Here is a 17,901-nt window from a genome sequence, read left to right as displayed (position 1 = left end):
TTTCCCCACAGCGAGCCAGAGATGAAGCGCTGACCAACATCTACTCCTACAAACCAAACCGGGACTCATCCGATACTTGATAGAAACTAACACCTCTGCAAAAGTAAGACACTTTACTCTGTTTCACATACACTCGACGGCCACGTACACTTTGCCCGTAGCAGAATGTGTGACCCTACTTTTGGCATTACAGTTTAACTGACTTAATTCTCAACAGCACAGAACGGACAGGATCGGGATGTTTTGAATTTTGTGCTTTGCAAGACCTACTCATGCCTACATATTTTCATCAAATTCACGTAGCTGTAGCTGAAATCAAAACATTACTATTAATGTTCCTGACAGGTCTACTGTCTGTGCTTTGTTTACCAACTGTCCACATGTAGCTGAATTTTTTATTTTATTCTTCTTTTAAAGCTGCTGCCTATTTTTGTGTCCGTGACTTGCTAAACTGTATTGAAGACCATGAGCATCATCTTGTGCGCCTGTTTTTTTTTTTTTAAACAAGAAATTTTTTACCTTTTTTTTTTTTTTTTACCTTTTACAATGTTGTTTACAGTACGTCTATGTGCCCTGCTCTGACTGCTGTATTCATATCCACAGACATCTGTCTGCTGAAACACCAATTATTACATTTCATGTCGTTCAAAGCAAAGGGCGAAGTTCACGAAGCAGACAAACAACTTTTTTCAATAAGTTCTGTCAGCACAATGTCAACTAAAACTGCACTGAAATGTTACGAGCTGAATCATCAACGACTCGTATGAAAGCATTAGCCTAGCATTTGTGGCAGCTGCCATGTAAGAAATTTCTCTGTCGAGTTATGCATCTTTGGATACAGGATTTTCTACTTGAGTTATCACTGTGTTGGAGCTGCTTATTACAGCGGCCCTAAAAAAAAACCCCCAATGACTGCACATTCTTTTCAAATTCAGATTTATGAAAGCTTTATGCATAAACAAAAAGAAGTTTGGTTTTCTCAAAAATACCGATATGAACCTGTCTTGTCCTCGACTAGTTCTTCTCAAGAACTGGTCAATGCTGGTGTGGAGGACTCCATGGCAGGAGGGTGAATGTCTTTTTGTTTGTTTTTTTCTTGACTTTGTTCAATTTGACAGGAAAAGGGAACTTCGAACAGATCGAGTAAAGCAGAAGTGCCACTGTCAAGTATGCAAACTAAAATGACCCTAGTCCTGCAAGAATGCTGGCATTTAAGCTTGAAATAAATATACAAAATATTGCTGACAGATACATGACAATACCACCTACAGTAATATATACCAACATTTACCAACTACAGTCATCGATGAGCCATTAAAAAAACTTGGTGAGCGTCACAGGGTAGTGGAGCTTGGCTATTTTAGAAATAAGATAAATCTCTTCTTCAAGCCATTTAACATCTTTGAAAAGTTTTATAACCATATAACATGTATACATATTATATGGAGCACTGCAAAGCTACTTTCACCTCCATTTTAATTTAAATTATGGCCTATTATTGTTTTTCCTTTGAAACGCATATGATTTTCATCAAAAAGTGTGGATCCTGCATACACTGTGTGTGTGCTCAATGTCATCATTTTTAAGCATCTAAGCTGGATAAACTTGAATGCTGAATGGATGTAACCATTCCAGGTGATGTGTATCTGTGTAAAGAGGCAGGGTGTGGCCCAAAAGATCTACAACCTATATCAAGGTGAGTTAAATTATCGAGCAGCTTCCTCTATTTCGGTAAAATGAGCCAAAAAAGAAAAAAAGAAAAAAAAAGAAAAAAGATTTACTGACTCTCAAAAGTCAAAAATTACCCCAAAAAAATCTCTTAAGTGGTGCCGTAATCTTGAAATTACTAAGACTTGGGGCGTGATCCCAGAAAAATCAAAAGCTTTGTTACAAATGGCCGACAGGGTGAGAAGAAATGACAAATTAAGCACCAAGGATTTGAGAAGAACCAGGTGTGAAGCTACCAAGAATCCATCATCTTCCAGCTCCATTATATTTCATAACTGCCAGAAGATGTTCGGAGACACGGCCCAGGTAGTAAAGGCTGAAACCCGACCACCACCTAACAAGACTCAGAAGCTAAAGCATGTAGACTGGGCCAAGAAGTATCCGAAGACAGATTTTTCAAAGACATAGGAAATCTTAGGGATGTGCCAAATCTCTTTGCAGTTCAGATGGATGAACCAGTGGGTGGAACATCTACCAGTCCATACCAGGTAGGGGACTGGTATGGACTGGTATTATTAAATGACAAAAAGTTGATAGTCTAATAGGTCAGTAAACTGACGGACTTCTCCGAATGGAAGCTCATCGCTTTTGCTGAAAAGAAAGGTCAAAACTCTGGTTACAGATTTTTTTATTTCTCAATTTCAGAAATGTTTACTGGAATGTTTTGATTTAGGGATTATAATTCTCAGAGAAAAAAAAAATGAGATGGGAAAATGTGCATTTTAATTTTGTTTAGATAATTCTGCACAATAATTGTGCACTTAAGAATATTCTCATAAGAAAGTCAAAATCTCACTTTTACTTTCTTAAACATTCATGCTTGATGTTTACCAGCAGCTTGGATTAACGCTCCAGTTGGTGATCAATAAAAAATAATCCTCAAAAATAAGACTTGCCTTGTAATTGTGCACACACAGTTTATGTCAAATCTGCTTTCGACCAGTTAAATGCAGGTAAAAAAATCTCAATCCAAATCCCAGCTCCTTTCCTCCAGCCATGTTTATTTATTTATTTATCTTCTCTGGTAATTAGCGAGTATAAAATTACATTTCTTTCACTGGAGCAACAACTTGGTAATGGCTGCCACTTAAGAAACTATTTATGACAAGTGATCAAATTACACAGCTCTTCTCTAGTAACCAGAGGCTGAAAAATGTTGAAAGTGCTGCGTCGCGAGCGTGGCTGCTCAGCGGTGAGCGGCCTCCCTCGTAGCTGCGCCTGCTTTCGTTTGGACACGTGCTTTGAAATGATCTCATCATAATGGCTAATAGCTAAAATCGCGTCAACGACAAGCCGAGAAGCAGCAACGTGAACAGCCAAGGAATGGGCATTTAGAATAAATTAAGAAAAATTTGACCACGATAAGAATTTTGACTCGTCCCCGTCTCGAATTTCAATAAATGACGCTAAATAAACCAAAGCAAACTGACGGCTTTTAGTGGAAGTTTTATTTTGGCTATTTTCCTCCAACATTTCTTCTACAAGAGCATCAATAAATATCAAATAAAATAAAAAAAAAGATTAAATGTGGTACCTGTGTGCACCTTGAAAAAATGGCTTATTTTAAAAGGAAATATTTTCGAAGAGTAGTATTTGAAGTTCACACCGTCCGCCCCTAAAACCGCCCTCTGTTTAAAGCGGCAGAGGAGAGTGGCAGCAGGGTGTCGGTGGCAGGTGCTCTTCTGCCACGCAGCTGGAATGTGGAGCAGCCGGATGCCATCGCCACCGTGGCTTTGGAGCGGCAGCGCGCGGAGATTTAGGATAAAGCCATGCGGATGGATTTTACGCTTCCTGGCAGGTAAATCGAAAGTTCTCAACTAAACAGAGGACCGCCATTAATCCAAGTGGATGATTCAAGAGTGCTGTAGGGTTCACGAACATCACCGGCACGAAGCAGGAAATGGACAGGCGGACAGAGACATTCTTTGCTGAAGAACGGACTCTTTAGAGTTGTGGGAAAACAAAAAGGTAAAAACAAAAAACTAAGCTTCAAAATGTACAGAGTGGATCAGGTTTTATGAGACATATTTCTATAATGATTTGATATAATTTAAATATGGAGTCTGAAAAAAACCGATAAACGGACTAAATATGTTAAGACATATTTAGTGCAGACAAACAGAAAAGCATGAGACAGAAGGATAAATGAATAGTAGGTTGGATGAATAGGTGGGAAGAAAGACAAGTGGGTGGGGTGGATGAAAGATCTCAACATACTGATGGATAAAAGACTTGACTAATGGTGGTGGGATGGGTGGAGGAATAAGCAAACAGATACATAAATGTGTGAATAGATGGATGGATGAATTGATATAAAATTTCTAATGTTTTATTTCCATTTCTAAAGTGGCTTGGAAATATCCCAACATCCTCGGATTTCTCTTTATGACTTCACTTTTGAAAATACTTTGTGTGAAAAATGCTTAGGAAGTCAAATTCTATACCTTTCCAGACTGTTGGACCATAACCCTGTGTGTGTGTGTGTGTGTGTGTGTGTGTGTGTGTGCGTGCGTGCGTGCGTGCGTGACACGTTTTCTCGTCTCACTTTGAAGTGAAAGAACAAAAAAAGGTGCGACGATACTCTCAACACAGTCACCTAATGCGTCCACCTCCTGCTCTGTTGATAACTGATAGCTGATCAAATCACAAGCTTCAAGCTGCCATACAGTGAACCACAGCCATAACTGGGATTTGATTTCTCATTTAACGCTGCCCCGGCCATCAATAATTCAGCCCTGAAACGATGATGGTGAGGAGGAAGATGAGGAGGAGGAGCAAGGCAGAGGTAGGTTGAGAGTCAGTGAGGAAGCAGTGGGTGAGGTTAGTGGAGAGGATGACTCTCGGCAGCTAGTTCAGTCAGCTTTCACACACGGCCAAACAGCGAGTCACCATAAGAGCGCAGAAAACCACACACACACACACACGCACACACAAAGTGACTAATGAAGTCACAGATTAGTGCGTGTCTAACAAATGTCCTTTTTCTCATTAGAGAAATCTGTTAGCCTGGAATGAGCCGTCGCCGACTGAAGGAATGACTGCTTTTAATAACGATCCCATTTCACGGCTGCCGTTAAAAACCACCGAATCCGTTCCATTGTTCGGCTTTACTTTATTGCCTTGCACCTCCGCAAAAATCAAACCTTCATTATTAAGCCCCGCATTCTCTTCGTGTACGTCCTACAAGCCCAGCGATCGCTCTGCCCGCCATCTCCATGGCAGCAGCGAGAACACGCAGGAGCATATGGCTCATCATTTTCACTCTGCATGCCGACGCTGGGCTCTCCTGGGGGCATCTACACCTTTCTCATCTCCCTCTTCTTTGTTCAGTCTTTCATTACCCAGCAAATCGCGTCCGCCCCTGTTGGATACGTGTACCTAAACAGCCTCCACACGAAAACGCGGCCGCCGTGTAAAGATGCCGATTCGGAATAGAAAATAAGAGAAGGAGATCAATAAGAGGAAGGATATTGGTGTTATGCTCTGTAATGTGGCTTAGCAGTGCAGCTTCCTGCACGAATAGGAGTCTTATTGAACGTGTGAGGCCATCAAACCTCTGCCCTGTCGAATCGACTTGAGTTCCACTCTCACTGTTCGCTCCTTTTTTTTTCTCTCTCTCTCTCTCTCCCTTCCCTCCTTCAGCGCCGAGCCCGCCTCCGGCTCTGCCAAACCTGAGGACTCCGGCCAAATGCAACTGGGATCAAATGGCTGAAGAGAACCACAGGGAGCTCCCTCCAAATGTCACAGTTGTTTGAAGCTGGCAGATAGATTCCCTTAGCGGGCCGCTGCCAACACAAAGGCGGTGAGGGAACCAGATGTGTTTATAAGCCTTAATAAAGCCCAGGCGCGGCAGATTCACTGGAGAAGACGAAGCTCTAAAATGCGAGGAGAGGGAGGAAGTTTTCACACCCCGTGCGAAGAACACATTGCGTGAGGGTCGCGCATTTTATTGGCCTTCTACGTAATAAATCGACACAGACTGAAGAATTGAGAAGTTGACATGGCGGATAAAACCTGAAAAGTTTGACGTGCATTTGTATTATTTTAGAATATATGGTAGGGCTGCAACCAACTATCTTATTTATCAATTATTCTATCAACTATTCAGACGATTAATCTGCTAAAAAAAGCACATTCTTTAGATTATTTAAAAAAATACTTCTAACATGCAAAGAGCTCAGCATATTCTGCTCAACTTCACATAAAAATAGTTTTATTGATGTTATATGGTATGTTGATTTTTTTTAAATTAACGAATTAATAAATGCATAATTTTCCTTTTGTTCTAGGAAGAACATAATTTCAGACAGGGTTTTTTTTTATCTTAAATGAAAAATTTATATATTTTTTGTACAATTTTAGATTAATTACTGCTCCAAGTATTTATTCTTTCAGCAAATTGCCTTTTTCCGAGTCTATATATTCCAGCTAACGATTAATCACTTACCAAATTGAATGCCGGTTATATCTCTAATCGATTATCACCATTAATCATTTCAGCCATAACATACATCACCCACTTCCTCTTCACAAAAACAGCTCAAGCTCAGTCTGGTTAATCAGAGAGCTGCCGACGTGTGTGTGTGTGTACGTAAACAAGAACGCAAACAGACCCACAGCAGAGGTAATGTTTTCTTCAAACACTGACCTGCTCGGCCCGATCGTATCCGGCGTCCGGCTTCTCCACCTTGACCTGGGGGTGTTCCTTGGCCTTCACCTCCCCGGGCTCCAGCTTAGAGACCTTGTCCTTCATTACAGTGTCATCCTTATCCAGTAGATAGCGCAGCAGTGCATTGTCCTTCTTCTTGGGGCTCAACGGCTCCTGCTTGGGAGTGATTTCTGCCCCCGACGACGGGTTCCCAGCACCTTGTGATTGGTCCTGGCCCAGCTCCTTGCCTGTAGCCTCAGCGGTGAGCTTGGCCAGGTCTACAGGGGATGTACTGTTCTGGAGCAATTGGTGGAGGATTTTGTGTTTTTCTTTGAGCGAGGTGGCGTGAGTGCTCCCGACCGCGTGGCCACCTCGGGCCCCGGCGCCGGCCTGGTCCTTTCCCTCTCCTCCGCCGCCCGGCGAAAGGGGCGTCTCCAGGGGTTCCGGTTTGGTGGTGAGAAGCTGCAGTAGCTTGGTGTTGCCCTTGTTGTCGTGGAGGCGGCTGTGGGCGTCATGAGCGTCCAAGGACCCCTCCCGCTCCTCCTTGGGCTCCGTTTGGTTGCCCTCGGCCTGAGCGTGTACCTGATTCACCTCCGAGTGAGTGCCGAAGTCTCCCGCTCCGCCAGCGATGCTCGAGCTCCCTCCGAATTTTGACATCATGTGAGGGTTTACACCTGATCCCGGCGTGACCCCAGCTGGGGAGCCTATCTTCCGGTCAGGGGAGCCCAGTGTGTGTGCGTGCGAGGGCCCGTGCCCCACGCCGTGGCACTCACTGAGGGCCTGCAGAGCGGACAGAGAGCTGCTAGTGTAGCTGTTAGAATGGGCGCTGCCCGCGCTTCCAGGGCCGCTGCTGCACATCCCGACAGGAGAGGGCGACTGCAGGCCCCCGGCTACACGGGGGCTCCCCGCGCCCCCTGGGCTGCCCCGGTGCCTTGGCGACAGCATAGAGTTCTGCTGAGGCGGGTGGGGCCCCCCAGCCGGACTGGGGCTGGCACGAGAAGGGCTGTTCATCCTCCAGTTGGGGCCCTGCTGCGGCAGCTGCATGCCCCCGGTGTAGTTGGGGTGTGGAGGGGGGCAGCCAAAGCGGTAGCCCTGCATGTGGCCCCCCATGGCTGCTGGCTCCCTGGGGCCGGCGGGGCCCGGGGGAGAGAAAGGCGTGCTGTTGCTGCTGATCGTAGTGTCTTGGCCCTGAAGCCCCAAACCGGGCAAACCGCACGGGGTCGGTGGAGTCATGGAGGGAGTGGAGGGGTTCATCGGTTTGGGGGTCATCCCCGTTTCCTGTCCACCCATGTCCTGACCCATTCCACACACCGGGTGCTCTCTGAATGAACAGATAGAGAAATGTCTTAATTATTAAACTTTCAGACAATAATAAACAAAAAAACAACAGAGTGAGAAATGAGAAGTTACATCTCTGCAAGTATTTTTGATGCAATCTAAAAAAAAAAAAAAAAAAGAAATTAGATCCGAGTAGGAACACTTCACTGACTCACTGGGTAACTTCTGCACCAGCTTATCACAGGTATAAATCTTAATATCAACTAACTTCACGGAGGATAAATATAGTCATGAAGGGATAATCAGCTAAATGGACTAAAGCTGTTTCATGTCCTCCTTGCTGTCACTTTACCCCAAGTGTCTTTAATGGATTGGGACTCAAAATACAAGAAATTAAGCAAAACAAAAAAAATAAAAAAATCTCCACTTTGTTTCACAAAATACCAACCCAAAACCGTAAAATGTAACTGTGAACGGAGACCGTAAAAGAAGTGAGTGTCGTATGTAAAAAAATAAATAAATACCGATGTACGCAACAGCTGTGCTTTATTTGGAATCTCTGTCGCCATTAACTTTGTGTCGAGCTGCGTCGCTTTCCTGGAATAAATCGCATTAAGATCTATTGCTGTAATTAACTTTTGTGCATACTCTTGTCTTTTTACTCAATAGATGGAGACACTGCTCATTCATAAAACCGGCGATCCAAAGTGCTTTACAGGAAATCAAATGAAAGACATTAAAATTGCCAAAACCTTGAAGCTCGCTTGAAACGTCCAACACTTTAAAGAATTGCATGAAAGCATAAACACGTTAAAATGGCCGTTATTATCTCTTCATGTCACATTTCAGTCACGGATTTGGCCCTGCAGGTGGAAATTCAGTGCATAAGCAGTTGTGTAGAGCATAAACAGGCTAAAACACTCCAGCAAATTCTAAGATTAGTTTCCTTTCTGACAGATGTGTAGATACGGAGACGTACCTCTGTAGGAGGTGCAGGGACATGTAGAGCTGGGGTTCGTTAGTGGCAGATGAGCGCACCAGTTTGCTCTTGGTGTGGGCAGAAACGATGGTTCCATCAGAGAGGGAGAACCGGTAGATTGGACTGAACGCTTGACCGTGGCGGAGAACTGTAGACACAGCAGGCTTCACGTCAGCAAGCACACAAATTTTTTTTTATTTTCTGGAATAAGATAAAACACATGTGTTCCTGCTGGTTCCAGTGTTAGAGTAGATTGATGGATAATCCAAGGACTGAAGTTCATGGTTGGCTGCTTTTTGTTGCAATTCATTCAAATATTTAACATTTAAAGCCTTTTGTTTCCCTCCAGAGCCTTGAACTTCTTTCCCCTCTTCGAAACATCTAAAACAAACTTCAAAGTCCTTTATTATGACCTGATATGACAAACAAACATGGAAGCAGTGTACCGTTGAAGTTACAGGTTTAACCATTTCACCGTTTGTCTTTCAGCTTTACGTGTCCAGATACATTTCTGCCCATTCACCTTTAGAATACAGTTCAAGGTCAGTTATACTGGCTGGAAAAGCCTCCATCCGACTATTTACATTGAATTTAATGACGTATTTCTGCAACCAACTGTGAAGGTGTGTAAAATAATAACCTTCTTGCTGGTGTCTCTTGGCAAAGGACATCTCCCCGTCGTTCTGCAGGTGGAACCTCTGGATGCAGCGCCGTACCAGATCCTCCCAGCCTGGCTTCATGGACGCTCGCAGTAGACTCGTGTCCAGTGACGTAATCTTACCTAGTCGCAAAGGAGGACGTTACGGTAGCTGCAGGTGTACGGAATTATAAACTTCTGCCTCCCGACCCAAACTGGCTGCTAGATTTTAACGAGAATTTCAGGTCGAATAAAAGTCACCGTTTTGCCACCTGGTTTAACAAGTAGGTCCAGGATATTTGTGTCGACACAGGCAATCGCTCGCAGCGGTGCGACACTTGTCCCTCAAGTATGTGCCATTTGAAATGGAAGCAACAGACCGCTTAAGGGCTGACAAACTCTCTCCTGCTTGACTGACAGCTACATGGACCAGCTTGTCACAGTAGCAATAACAGGAGCCATTTACAGCAATACATCACATTTAACAATCACCAAGGCGTCAAAAAAAAGGAACTACAGAGGCAGACTGGCAGCTTACGTGGTGTTTTGCTTAATTCTAAAGGGGGGTTTCAAACTACGTGTCCTGAACGCCACAAATGAAGGCGATTGTCGCGCTCTGTGTGGCGCTAACAGACAGCTCGGTAAGTAGAGGCTTCCATTCATGCGCACCTACGGAAGCCTGGGTGGGAAACTACAGGAAATTACTATATGTCGCTGACTAACCATGAAGGTGTGTGTTGTTTTTTGTGATGTGGTTGTGGGTGTGCATACCACACAAACGGCATTAGTACATCAGAGGCCAGGTGACGCGCGCACAGCTGCGTGCGTGTATGCAACAGTTTTTCTTTTCACCTCCCACAGTGCAGACAAGATGGGTGGCTGCAGCCAGCTAGTCCAATCCTAACGGGGTCTTTTGTATGATGCCTAAATACTTAGCAGCGATGTCTGCCGATTTGTGGAGAGTTTGAAATTTCTTTCAACACAAAGGCAGTCTATTTTTTATTTTATTTATTTTTTGTTTGTTTTACTCAACCTAAACAAGTATTAAATCGGATGCAAATTATCTCCGATCTCCATGCGTCAGTTTGTAGCTGCCGTCCGTCTGATTCCCTGTACCTTGCAGGTCCTGGCGAGTGGTGAAGCTCTCATGCGTGGGAAGCATGGGCCTTTCCTTCGTGGGCACCCTCCGAGCCACGCAGATCAGGCACGACTGGAAGTCTGAGCAGAAAGAAAAATAAATAAATAAAGAAGAAGAAGAAGAGAGCGAATAAACGTCAGGAACAAAGGACAAGGTGGAGGATGGAACAAAGAGGACGAGGATAAAACATGAGAGACGAAGAGGGAGTGAGAGGGGAGGACAAGGGGGGCGTAAAGGATAGAGACAGAGGGAGGGAGTGATAATGAAATGCATGTTATTCCCAGGCAGCATAATTAATACAGTTATTAATGAGCGTGGGGATCAGGGCTCCGCTCCTTTAGCGAGGAGCAGCTATTGCTGGCGAGGGAAATGATGTAGTGTGACCTTTCGGAGGAGTCTGAGTGACTTGATAAGTGTTTGCGTCCGCACCTCCGTCTGGTCCCGGCTAAAGCGCCGTCACGCACTCATCGCGCCTCCTCCTGCCCCAACACGGCTCAGTAATGACAGTCTTCTTTGGCGAACGTAAAAATAAAAAATGACTTCGCCAATTCGACTGCTTGGGTGACCCCAAAAAGTCTGCGGTCCAACTTTTTTGTGAGCCAATAATATCCACAATCCCTCATGTTCCTCGCAGAGATGTGTGCCACAGGCTATCACACACGCGCGCGCGCGCACACACACACACACACACACACGTATAGAACCTCATGGGAGGTCTGGCCATCAAAGATCTTAATCGCTATTAATTCCCCTTCCCCCCCCATTTCCCTTCTTTCTGTTTCTGTCTGTGGCGAATTCCTCTAACTGTAACCGCCGATCGTGCTCTGGTGCTCAAATGCCCCAAATCATTCACACACCTTCAGCCAGCGATGTTCTCATGTTAGCCGGAAAACAGCTGGCAACATTAGCCTTTTATGTCGGGTGGTTCATAGTGCTAGGCTAATGAAAGCGTTTCTGGTTGGAGGTCATGTAAAGAACGCTCGTGTAATGCAGTAGAAACAAAGGGGCCCGATCTAGTAAAGTCAACGTAAACAGAGAAGACGGGGTTTTTTTTCTTTAAAGATGTGTCCTCTGTTGCCGTACACCGATTTCTAGGTGATGGACACACATCTGTGTCCTTTCAGTTTTCAAAGGTCGAAATTTTAGCAGTCAGAAGAAAAACGACTTGAAACTAAAATGGGCATCGAGTTTGAAACCACAATCCTGGAGTTTGAATGTGTTCACTGTTCGGTTGTGCTGCTGCATCGTTATTTGCTTTGAGCACATCTGTATCAGGCTTCATAAGTTGTTACGAGTTTGCTAAGTACGCATCGTGCTCTGTTACAAATGTAGAAAAAAAAAAAAAAAAAGTAGCCATAGCTACTTTTTCTATTTATGGCAACTTCCAAACAAGTAAGAAATATGCAGATATGTCAAAAATGTTACGCTAAATTAATTAAAAAAAACAACAAAAAAAACATTTTGTCCAAGGTTGTTTTATAAGGTCACTGCTTTAGTGTCAACTGATCCTCCTATCCATCTCTTCCCCACTTCCCTCCCCGCTTCCATACCGTCTCCTTCCTCCTTGATGGACTTGGGTTCTGACACTGCAAAACACTGCATGGTCTCATATTTCTGCTGCTGGGGCTCGTGCGACTCGTCCTGGTTCTCGCTGTGCGGGTTCACCAGCATTCGGCAGTTGAACGTGTGGCTGTTCCTCCTCGGACCCTCGCTGGACCACGGGACGCCATTGACTGCCGGAGAGAGAGAGAGAGAGGAAAGAGAGTGAAAGAGAGGTGAGGCAAAGGAGACTTTTATAGTCTGTGAGAGGGTGAGGGTGGTGGGGGGGGACACTTTTCCCTGCGACTGAAAGTGAACGGTGAAACATGAAGCATGCAAAGAGCGAGCCAAGAGGAGGCGAGCGCGCTGCAAGTGGAAGACATAATGAGAGCAACGCAGGGAGAATGAAGGCAGAGGAAGTGCAAAAAAAAGAGGAGAGCTGTTGCTGGGTAGAGATCAGTTTTAATGAGCAGTTGGAACCCTGAGCCATCCATCCACAGCAGTGCATCACAGCCAGGCCTCCATATGCACGTCCTCCCAAAACATCACTGCCCATCTTTCTTCTCCTGTCCAACACTTACACAGGCACGAAATAACTCACTCAGAAACACACAAGGCACGCATACACACACGCACGACAAGACAGATAAAAAAAAAAAAGACATGTATAGGCCAAACTCATTTCTTTCTAGCAAACTCCCATCACACTCCATCTGGTTTGTGATCTCATTCAGTGCATTGATAATCTCCCAGTAACTGGGCCACAGCCCAGTGATCATTTCCAGGGTACTCTGCTCTGCGCAGCTCTCCCACCCAGATGGCTGGGTAACTCAGACCTCAATCCAGATCACCAGCAGAGGAGGACTCGGAGCTCCTGACGCGATGCGGTGGCGCAAAGCTCACCTTATGGGAAGTGAAGCCGTACGGGTTAATTTGACGGAACGAGATGATGGGGTGGGGGGAGGGAATTCCTGAGCTAAGCTGAGGATTGCACAAACAGTTGTAATGTTTACATTAAATAAGCACAAAGCATAACTTCAATGGGTGGGCTAGAAAGTATGGGAAATTGAGAACAAGAAAAGAGGATCTCGATAGGGGTGTGCAGCAGAGGACGAGAGAAAAACATAAAAAAAAAAGTGAAGAGAAGGGGAAGGAAGGGCACGAAATGAGAATGTAGGAAGAGCATTATGCTGCTGACAGGAGAGAGAAGCCAAAAAAGGAAGTTAATTAGCTGAAAAGCGAGGGAGGATGAGGAGAAGAGTGAGAGGAAAAAGTCTGGGCTGAGCATCAGCAAAACAGAAAAAGAAGAACCTTTAGGATCTTTGCACACTGCAATTTTTTTTTTTTTTTTTTTTTACAAGCCAGCTTTCAGGCACTGAAAAACCACCGTAAACATTTAAATCACAACGACATGGCTAATAAAAAGCACCAGGTGACGCAAGGGAGACGGAGCGGAGGCAGAATTCGTTGGCAGGGAGAATAAGCCGAGGGCTAACCGAGGGATTTAGGCAGCAGGTTCTTGATGAACTCGGCGTGATCGCCGACGTGCAGCACGCTGTACACGCTGGTGTTCATCAGCTCCTCCTGGTTGTAGCGCAGGTACTGGGTCACGTTCTCAGACACGAACACGATGTTGCCCTCCATGTTCACCACGAAGAAGAAGCCGTCGAGGGCCTGGAGGGGCAAAGAGGCGGTTTAGAGTTTGTTTACAAAGTTCCTCCTCACAAAAAAAAAAAAAACACAATTCATGAATAATTAGGATTTTATTTGTGCAGCAATCACCCTCATTAATCAGAATATGTTAATAACCCTGCTGCAAGTGGCCTAAAGGGGGAATATCACCGATTAATATGCTCTCCTTTTTCTCAGACAAGGGAAAGCTGCAACTTTAATTTATTGATGCAAGTAATTGTGTTTTTCTTCAGATCTACTGGGTTTTAATCTCTATTATTTAGTATGAAAAACATTCAAGAACAGCAGATACTATGTAAATATTCTCTGAAGTCTGAGAAGCCGGTATAAATATATGTCTCTATTTATTTTCTGCCAAGGAAACGTGTAATAGTACAATGTAAAATAAAATGCATTGAAAAAGCTCTAAAAGTAAAGTTGAAACATGTCAAAAATGAACAAAGTCATTTTTTACCTTTATGGAAAAGCTGCAGTAAAACCAATTTTTTTTTTTTTAATCCAGATTAGCCAACAAATTCTGGACATTTCAGGTTGGAGTGGAGGAGCAGAGAGACTAAATGATGCTTCCTCTAATTTAATTCTGGTCATAGCTCCTAAAGGGGGGGATCAGAGGGGTCTAGATAGTTAATACTGTAAAAGATAAGCCTATACCTTATAGACCAATATGAAAACAGAATCTATCATTTTACAGACATGCAGCCGTTTAAGTTTATTTTCGTGGTGTGTGCCTGATTGTTTTTTTTTTTATCCATAAAGACACAAATACATTTAAGTGTCCCGAGAAAGCAGCCTTGAGAAAGTCCAAATATAATATTTCTCATTCATATGTAAAAACACACAAAAGATTACAGATCAAGCTTCTATTTAAAAGCTCTCCACACCAAACTAATGCAAGAAAAGGAGCTAATAATGACACAAAGGCCGTTTAAGACCAAACCGCTTGATTAGAAATTAGCCCTGCCAAGACGTTTGCATCTGTGGTGAAATGGCAGCCGAGTGGTGTACGGCAAAGACAAAACCTCATATAATGAAGCAACTGTAGCGAGCATCATTCCGCCTGCCACCAAAATGTTCAAACAAGATGAGTGGCTTACTATTCTAATTTAAGCTAATTTAATTTGCACTTGCAATTTTGCTTTGTTTTATAATGCCTTTTAATTTGCATGAAGGACCAATTGAAACTTTTATCCAATTTGTCCTAAATACACGGCTAGTTATTGTCTGACATTTAGCCCATAGAGGAGCAAAATGTGGCAGAAAGCTTTTAAACCGTTTAGCAAAATTAACTAAAGAGGCTCCTTCCTAATATGGGAGATTTCTTTATTTTTATTAAGAAAAACCAGAAAGCAACATTTGAACTATCTGCCATTTGCCGTTGTACCGTACCCGTAACGGCCCATGACCTAAAAGTGGAGTACACGCTGAACCCTCATTTATGTTTAAACGCCTACTCTGTTATTTGTATGTTATTACACTATGCTTACAGAAAAACCACTGGTACAATTAGTACCAGCTAAAACAAAAAACAAGCTGAACATCAGTGAAGCTGATAAAAGCAGAATAAACCCATGTGGCTGATTAAAGCATAAGAAGGAGGAGCAGCACTTAATTGAAAGAACACAGCCCCAGGTCAGCCATTACACACAAGCTGGTGTCAATTAGGCCATCAAATCACCTACAGCCTTCAGGAACAGAACACTGGCGCTTGTAAAGCCGGTGTCACGACAGAACCGAAGACATCTGCTCTTCATCTGTGCTTAATCGATCGCTACGGTTAAACTGAACAACCGTCAAACTTTTCAGCGCGACATTTATTGTCGTTCCTGAAAACGGCTACAGAACCACACAGTCCAACAGCCCCACGGACAACATGTTAAGGTTCGCTGAACCTTTTCCATCTGATCCAAGATTACAGCGTGATGGAGGTTCTCCCTCGCCTGCTCTGACACTTCCTAATCTAAAAACAAACTCAAAGCCACCTCATCCATCAGTGCATTAACTGGGCCTGCTCCAAAATGCAACGTGGTTGTGCAAGTCCATCCTGTGTGAGGAAAGAGCATGGACTGGACAGGATAAACATTGCGTCGTGCCAACTCTAATGCTCCTCCAGACACTGTTGCTCAACGCCGTTAGCCAATACTTTTAATTTACAGTGCCCTCCTTAAATATACACTGGAGAGACGGCTGAGCCAATACGAGTCGATGTGTTCCAAACGGCAACGTTGGGAATAATTGTACAATCCCTGCTCCCAGCTCTATTTACTTGTGAACAATAACTGCAGGCTATATATTGCTGCAACGTAACATTAATAGTTTTTGGTAATGACTGAAAAAAAAAGAAAAAAATGTTATAGACATCATCAAGAATAAAGAGCAAAAGCCATGTCAAAGTATTCGTAGGAAGTTGAGATTTTGGAGATTTTTGTCATGTCCGAACCAAATATTTTATGCTTCACTGGGATTTTATGTGAAAGATCAACAGAAAAGGAGCAAATAATTTAGGGTTTCTGCAGTTTTCACCAACTCAAATTTAAGACTTTAAGACCTATTTAAGGCCATTATGAATAAATAAAAAAAAGAAGGGGGAAAAAACAGTATAGGATAAACAAGATTAAATAGTTCAGCCACAACAAAATTTAACACCTGTGATGAAAGTATTTAAAAGTAATATGAAACAAAATAATAATTTGGTGTGCATTTGTACTCAGGACCCCTTGAGTAAATACTTTGCACAACCACCTTTCCCTACAAATACAGCAGAAAATCTTTTGGTATACATTTCATTCGATTTGCAAACCCATGAAAAAAAAAAAAAAATACTAGTATCTTCTAAGAAATCAAAGATTCCTGCAACACTATGCCTCCCCCATCATGCTTCCCTGCATTGGGTTGGTTTATCCAGAAAGATGAGCATCAGGTTTGAAGAAAAGCAAAAAATGTTGCTCTCATCTGTCCAGAGTGTCTTTATCAACGTACAGACCAGACTAGGGCTGAAACGATTCCTCGAATGATTCGAGTACCTCGATTACTAAAATTCCTCGAGGAAAATTTACCTGCCTCGAAGCTTCGTTAATTTATGTTTTATTAGTTAGCGCACCGTGTTCCGGCCGGGACTTCATTTGCGTTGCGCGGAGCTCTCACTTCCGCCTCTGAGTTGTTGACAAAAGCTAAGTCTCAGCGGCATAAAGTCCAATCTTCAAGATTGGCCCTTGGGGATTTTATTGATTGATGATAATGCCCGACTTTTTTATCGTTTTTGGGGAACCAATAAGCATCCTTAAAATGACTGGGGGAATGCCTGGAGTACGGCAGCATTTCTCCTCCGGGGCTGCTGGTTGAAAGCGAACGGCGGGAAGAGCGCTGAGGTGAGCGGATAGCCTGAACAGGGCGGGCGGCTGAGTAGCTGATGCTTACCGTGTAAATGTAGCTTTACCGACGAACCGCACAATAAATTTCATATCCCGGTCTGAAGAAACGGGTGGCGGAGCGCATCGTACATGGCTGGTAGATGAGTTTCTGAGTGTGACCAGTGAAGGTGTCGTAAATATCCCGTATTGCTTCCCCCCGTGTTCGTCCCCCGGTCTAACGGTTCGTCAGTCCGCTGGTCCATTTCCTCCCTCCACCCCATCTTACGTTCGTTCATTCGCCCTCTCCTCCCACTCCAGGCGGCATTTCCCGTATTTTCAAACCCAAAGCGTGACAGGTTAGGTGGCAAGGTGAGTTTAATTAATCTATTAAACTCACTGAAGATGAATACATAAACTAAAAGCTGGATTGTAGACATTTTTTATAAGCATATTTGTGAGCCTGCCTCTTTGTTATTAAATTCAATATAATTTCAGATTTTTCTATAACTTTTCTTCTGGTTAACTTAGAAAGTGAGCTATTATTGTTACAGGTTAGTTTTCTAAACTACAAAAAAGCAACTGTTAGGGATGCTCAAATATGAAAAATTGGACTGATATTGATATCTGATAGTAACACCGGTATTATGCCAGATTTACCAATATTTCATTTTAGAATTTTTTTTTATCCGATTACTCGATTAATCGTAAGAATAATCGATAGATTACTCGATTACTAAAATATTCGTTTACAACAGCCCTAGACCAGACTAAAGATTACAAAATCCACTTCACAACTCCATGTGTTGAATAGTCACATGCAATCCCAGCAAAATGCATTGAAGTTTGTGGTTGTGACACAAAATCGGGAAAAGAAGATACGAGTGCTTTTTAGGGCACCGTATGCATAACAGTGAC

At 43.5% G+C, this 17,901-nt stretch overlaps 1 protein-coding gene across 4 annotated transcripts in view; it reads right to left on the bottom strand.

The window, feature by feature from the left end:
- The window catches only part of ncoa2 (nuclear receptor coactivator 2), a 75,404-nt gene that overhangs the window by 14,784 nt on the left and 42,719 nt on the right, over positions 1–17,901 (bottom strand). For all 4 annotated transcript variants that reach the window (XM_088001327.1, XM_088001329.1, XM_088001328.1 and 1 more), the window contains 6 exons: positions 13,444–13,621; positions 11,959–12,141; positions 10,387–10,488; positions 9,274–9,414; positions 8,634–8,781; positions 6,377–7,697 (listed from right to left, as the gene is read on the bottom strand). In XM_088001327.1, the coding sequence (XP_087857453.1) occupies positions 6,377–7,697; positions 8,634–8,781; positions 9,274–9,414; positions 10,387–10,488; positions 11,959–12,141; positions 13,444–13,621 (2,073 nt within the window). The remainder of the gene's footprint in view (positions 1–6,376; positions 7,698–8,633; positions 8,782–9,273; positions 9,415–10,386; positions 10,489–11,958; positions 12,142–13,443; positions 13,622–17,901) is intronic.

The sequence above is a fragment of the Poecilia mexicana genome, unplaced genomic scaffold, assembly GCF_051168715.1.
Source record: "Poecilia mexicana isolate PSO_F unplaced genomic scaffold, ASM5116871v1 scaffold_20, whole genome shotgun sequence".
NCBI lineage: Eukaryota > Metazoa > Chordata > Actinopteri > Cyprinodontiformes > Poeciliidae > Poecilia > Poecilia mexicana.
Note: the sequence above shows the minus strand (reverse complement) of the source record. Positions and strands in the feature narration are given on the sequence as shown.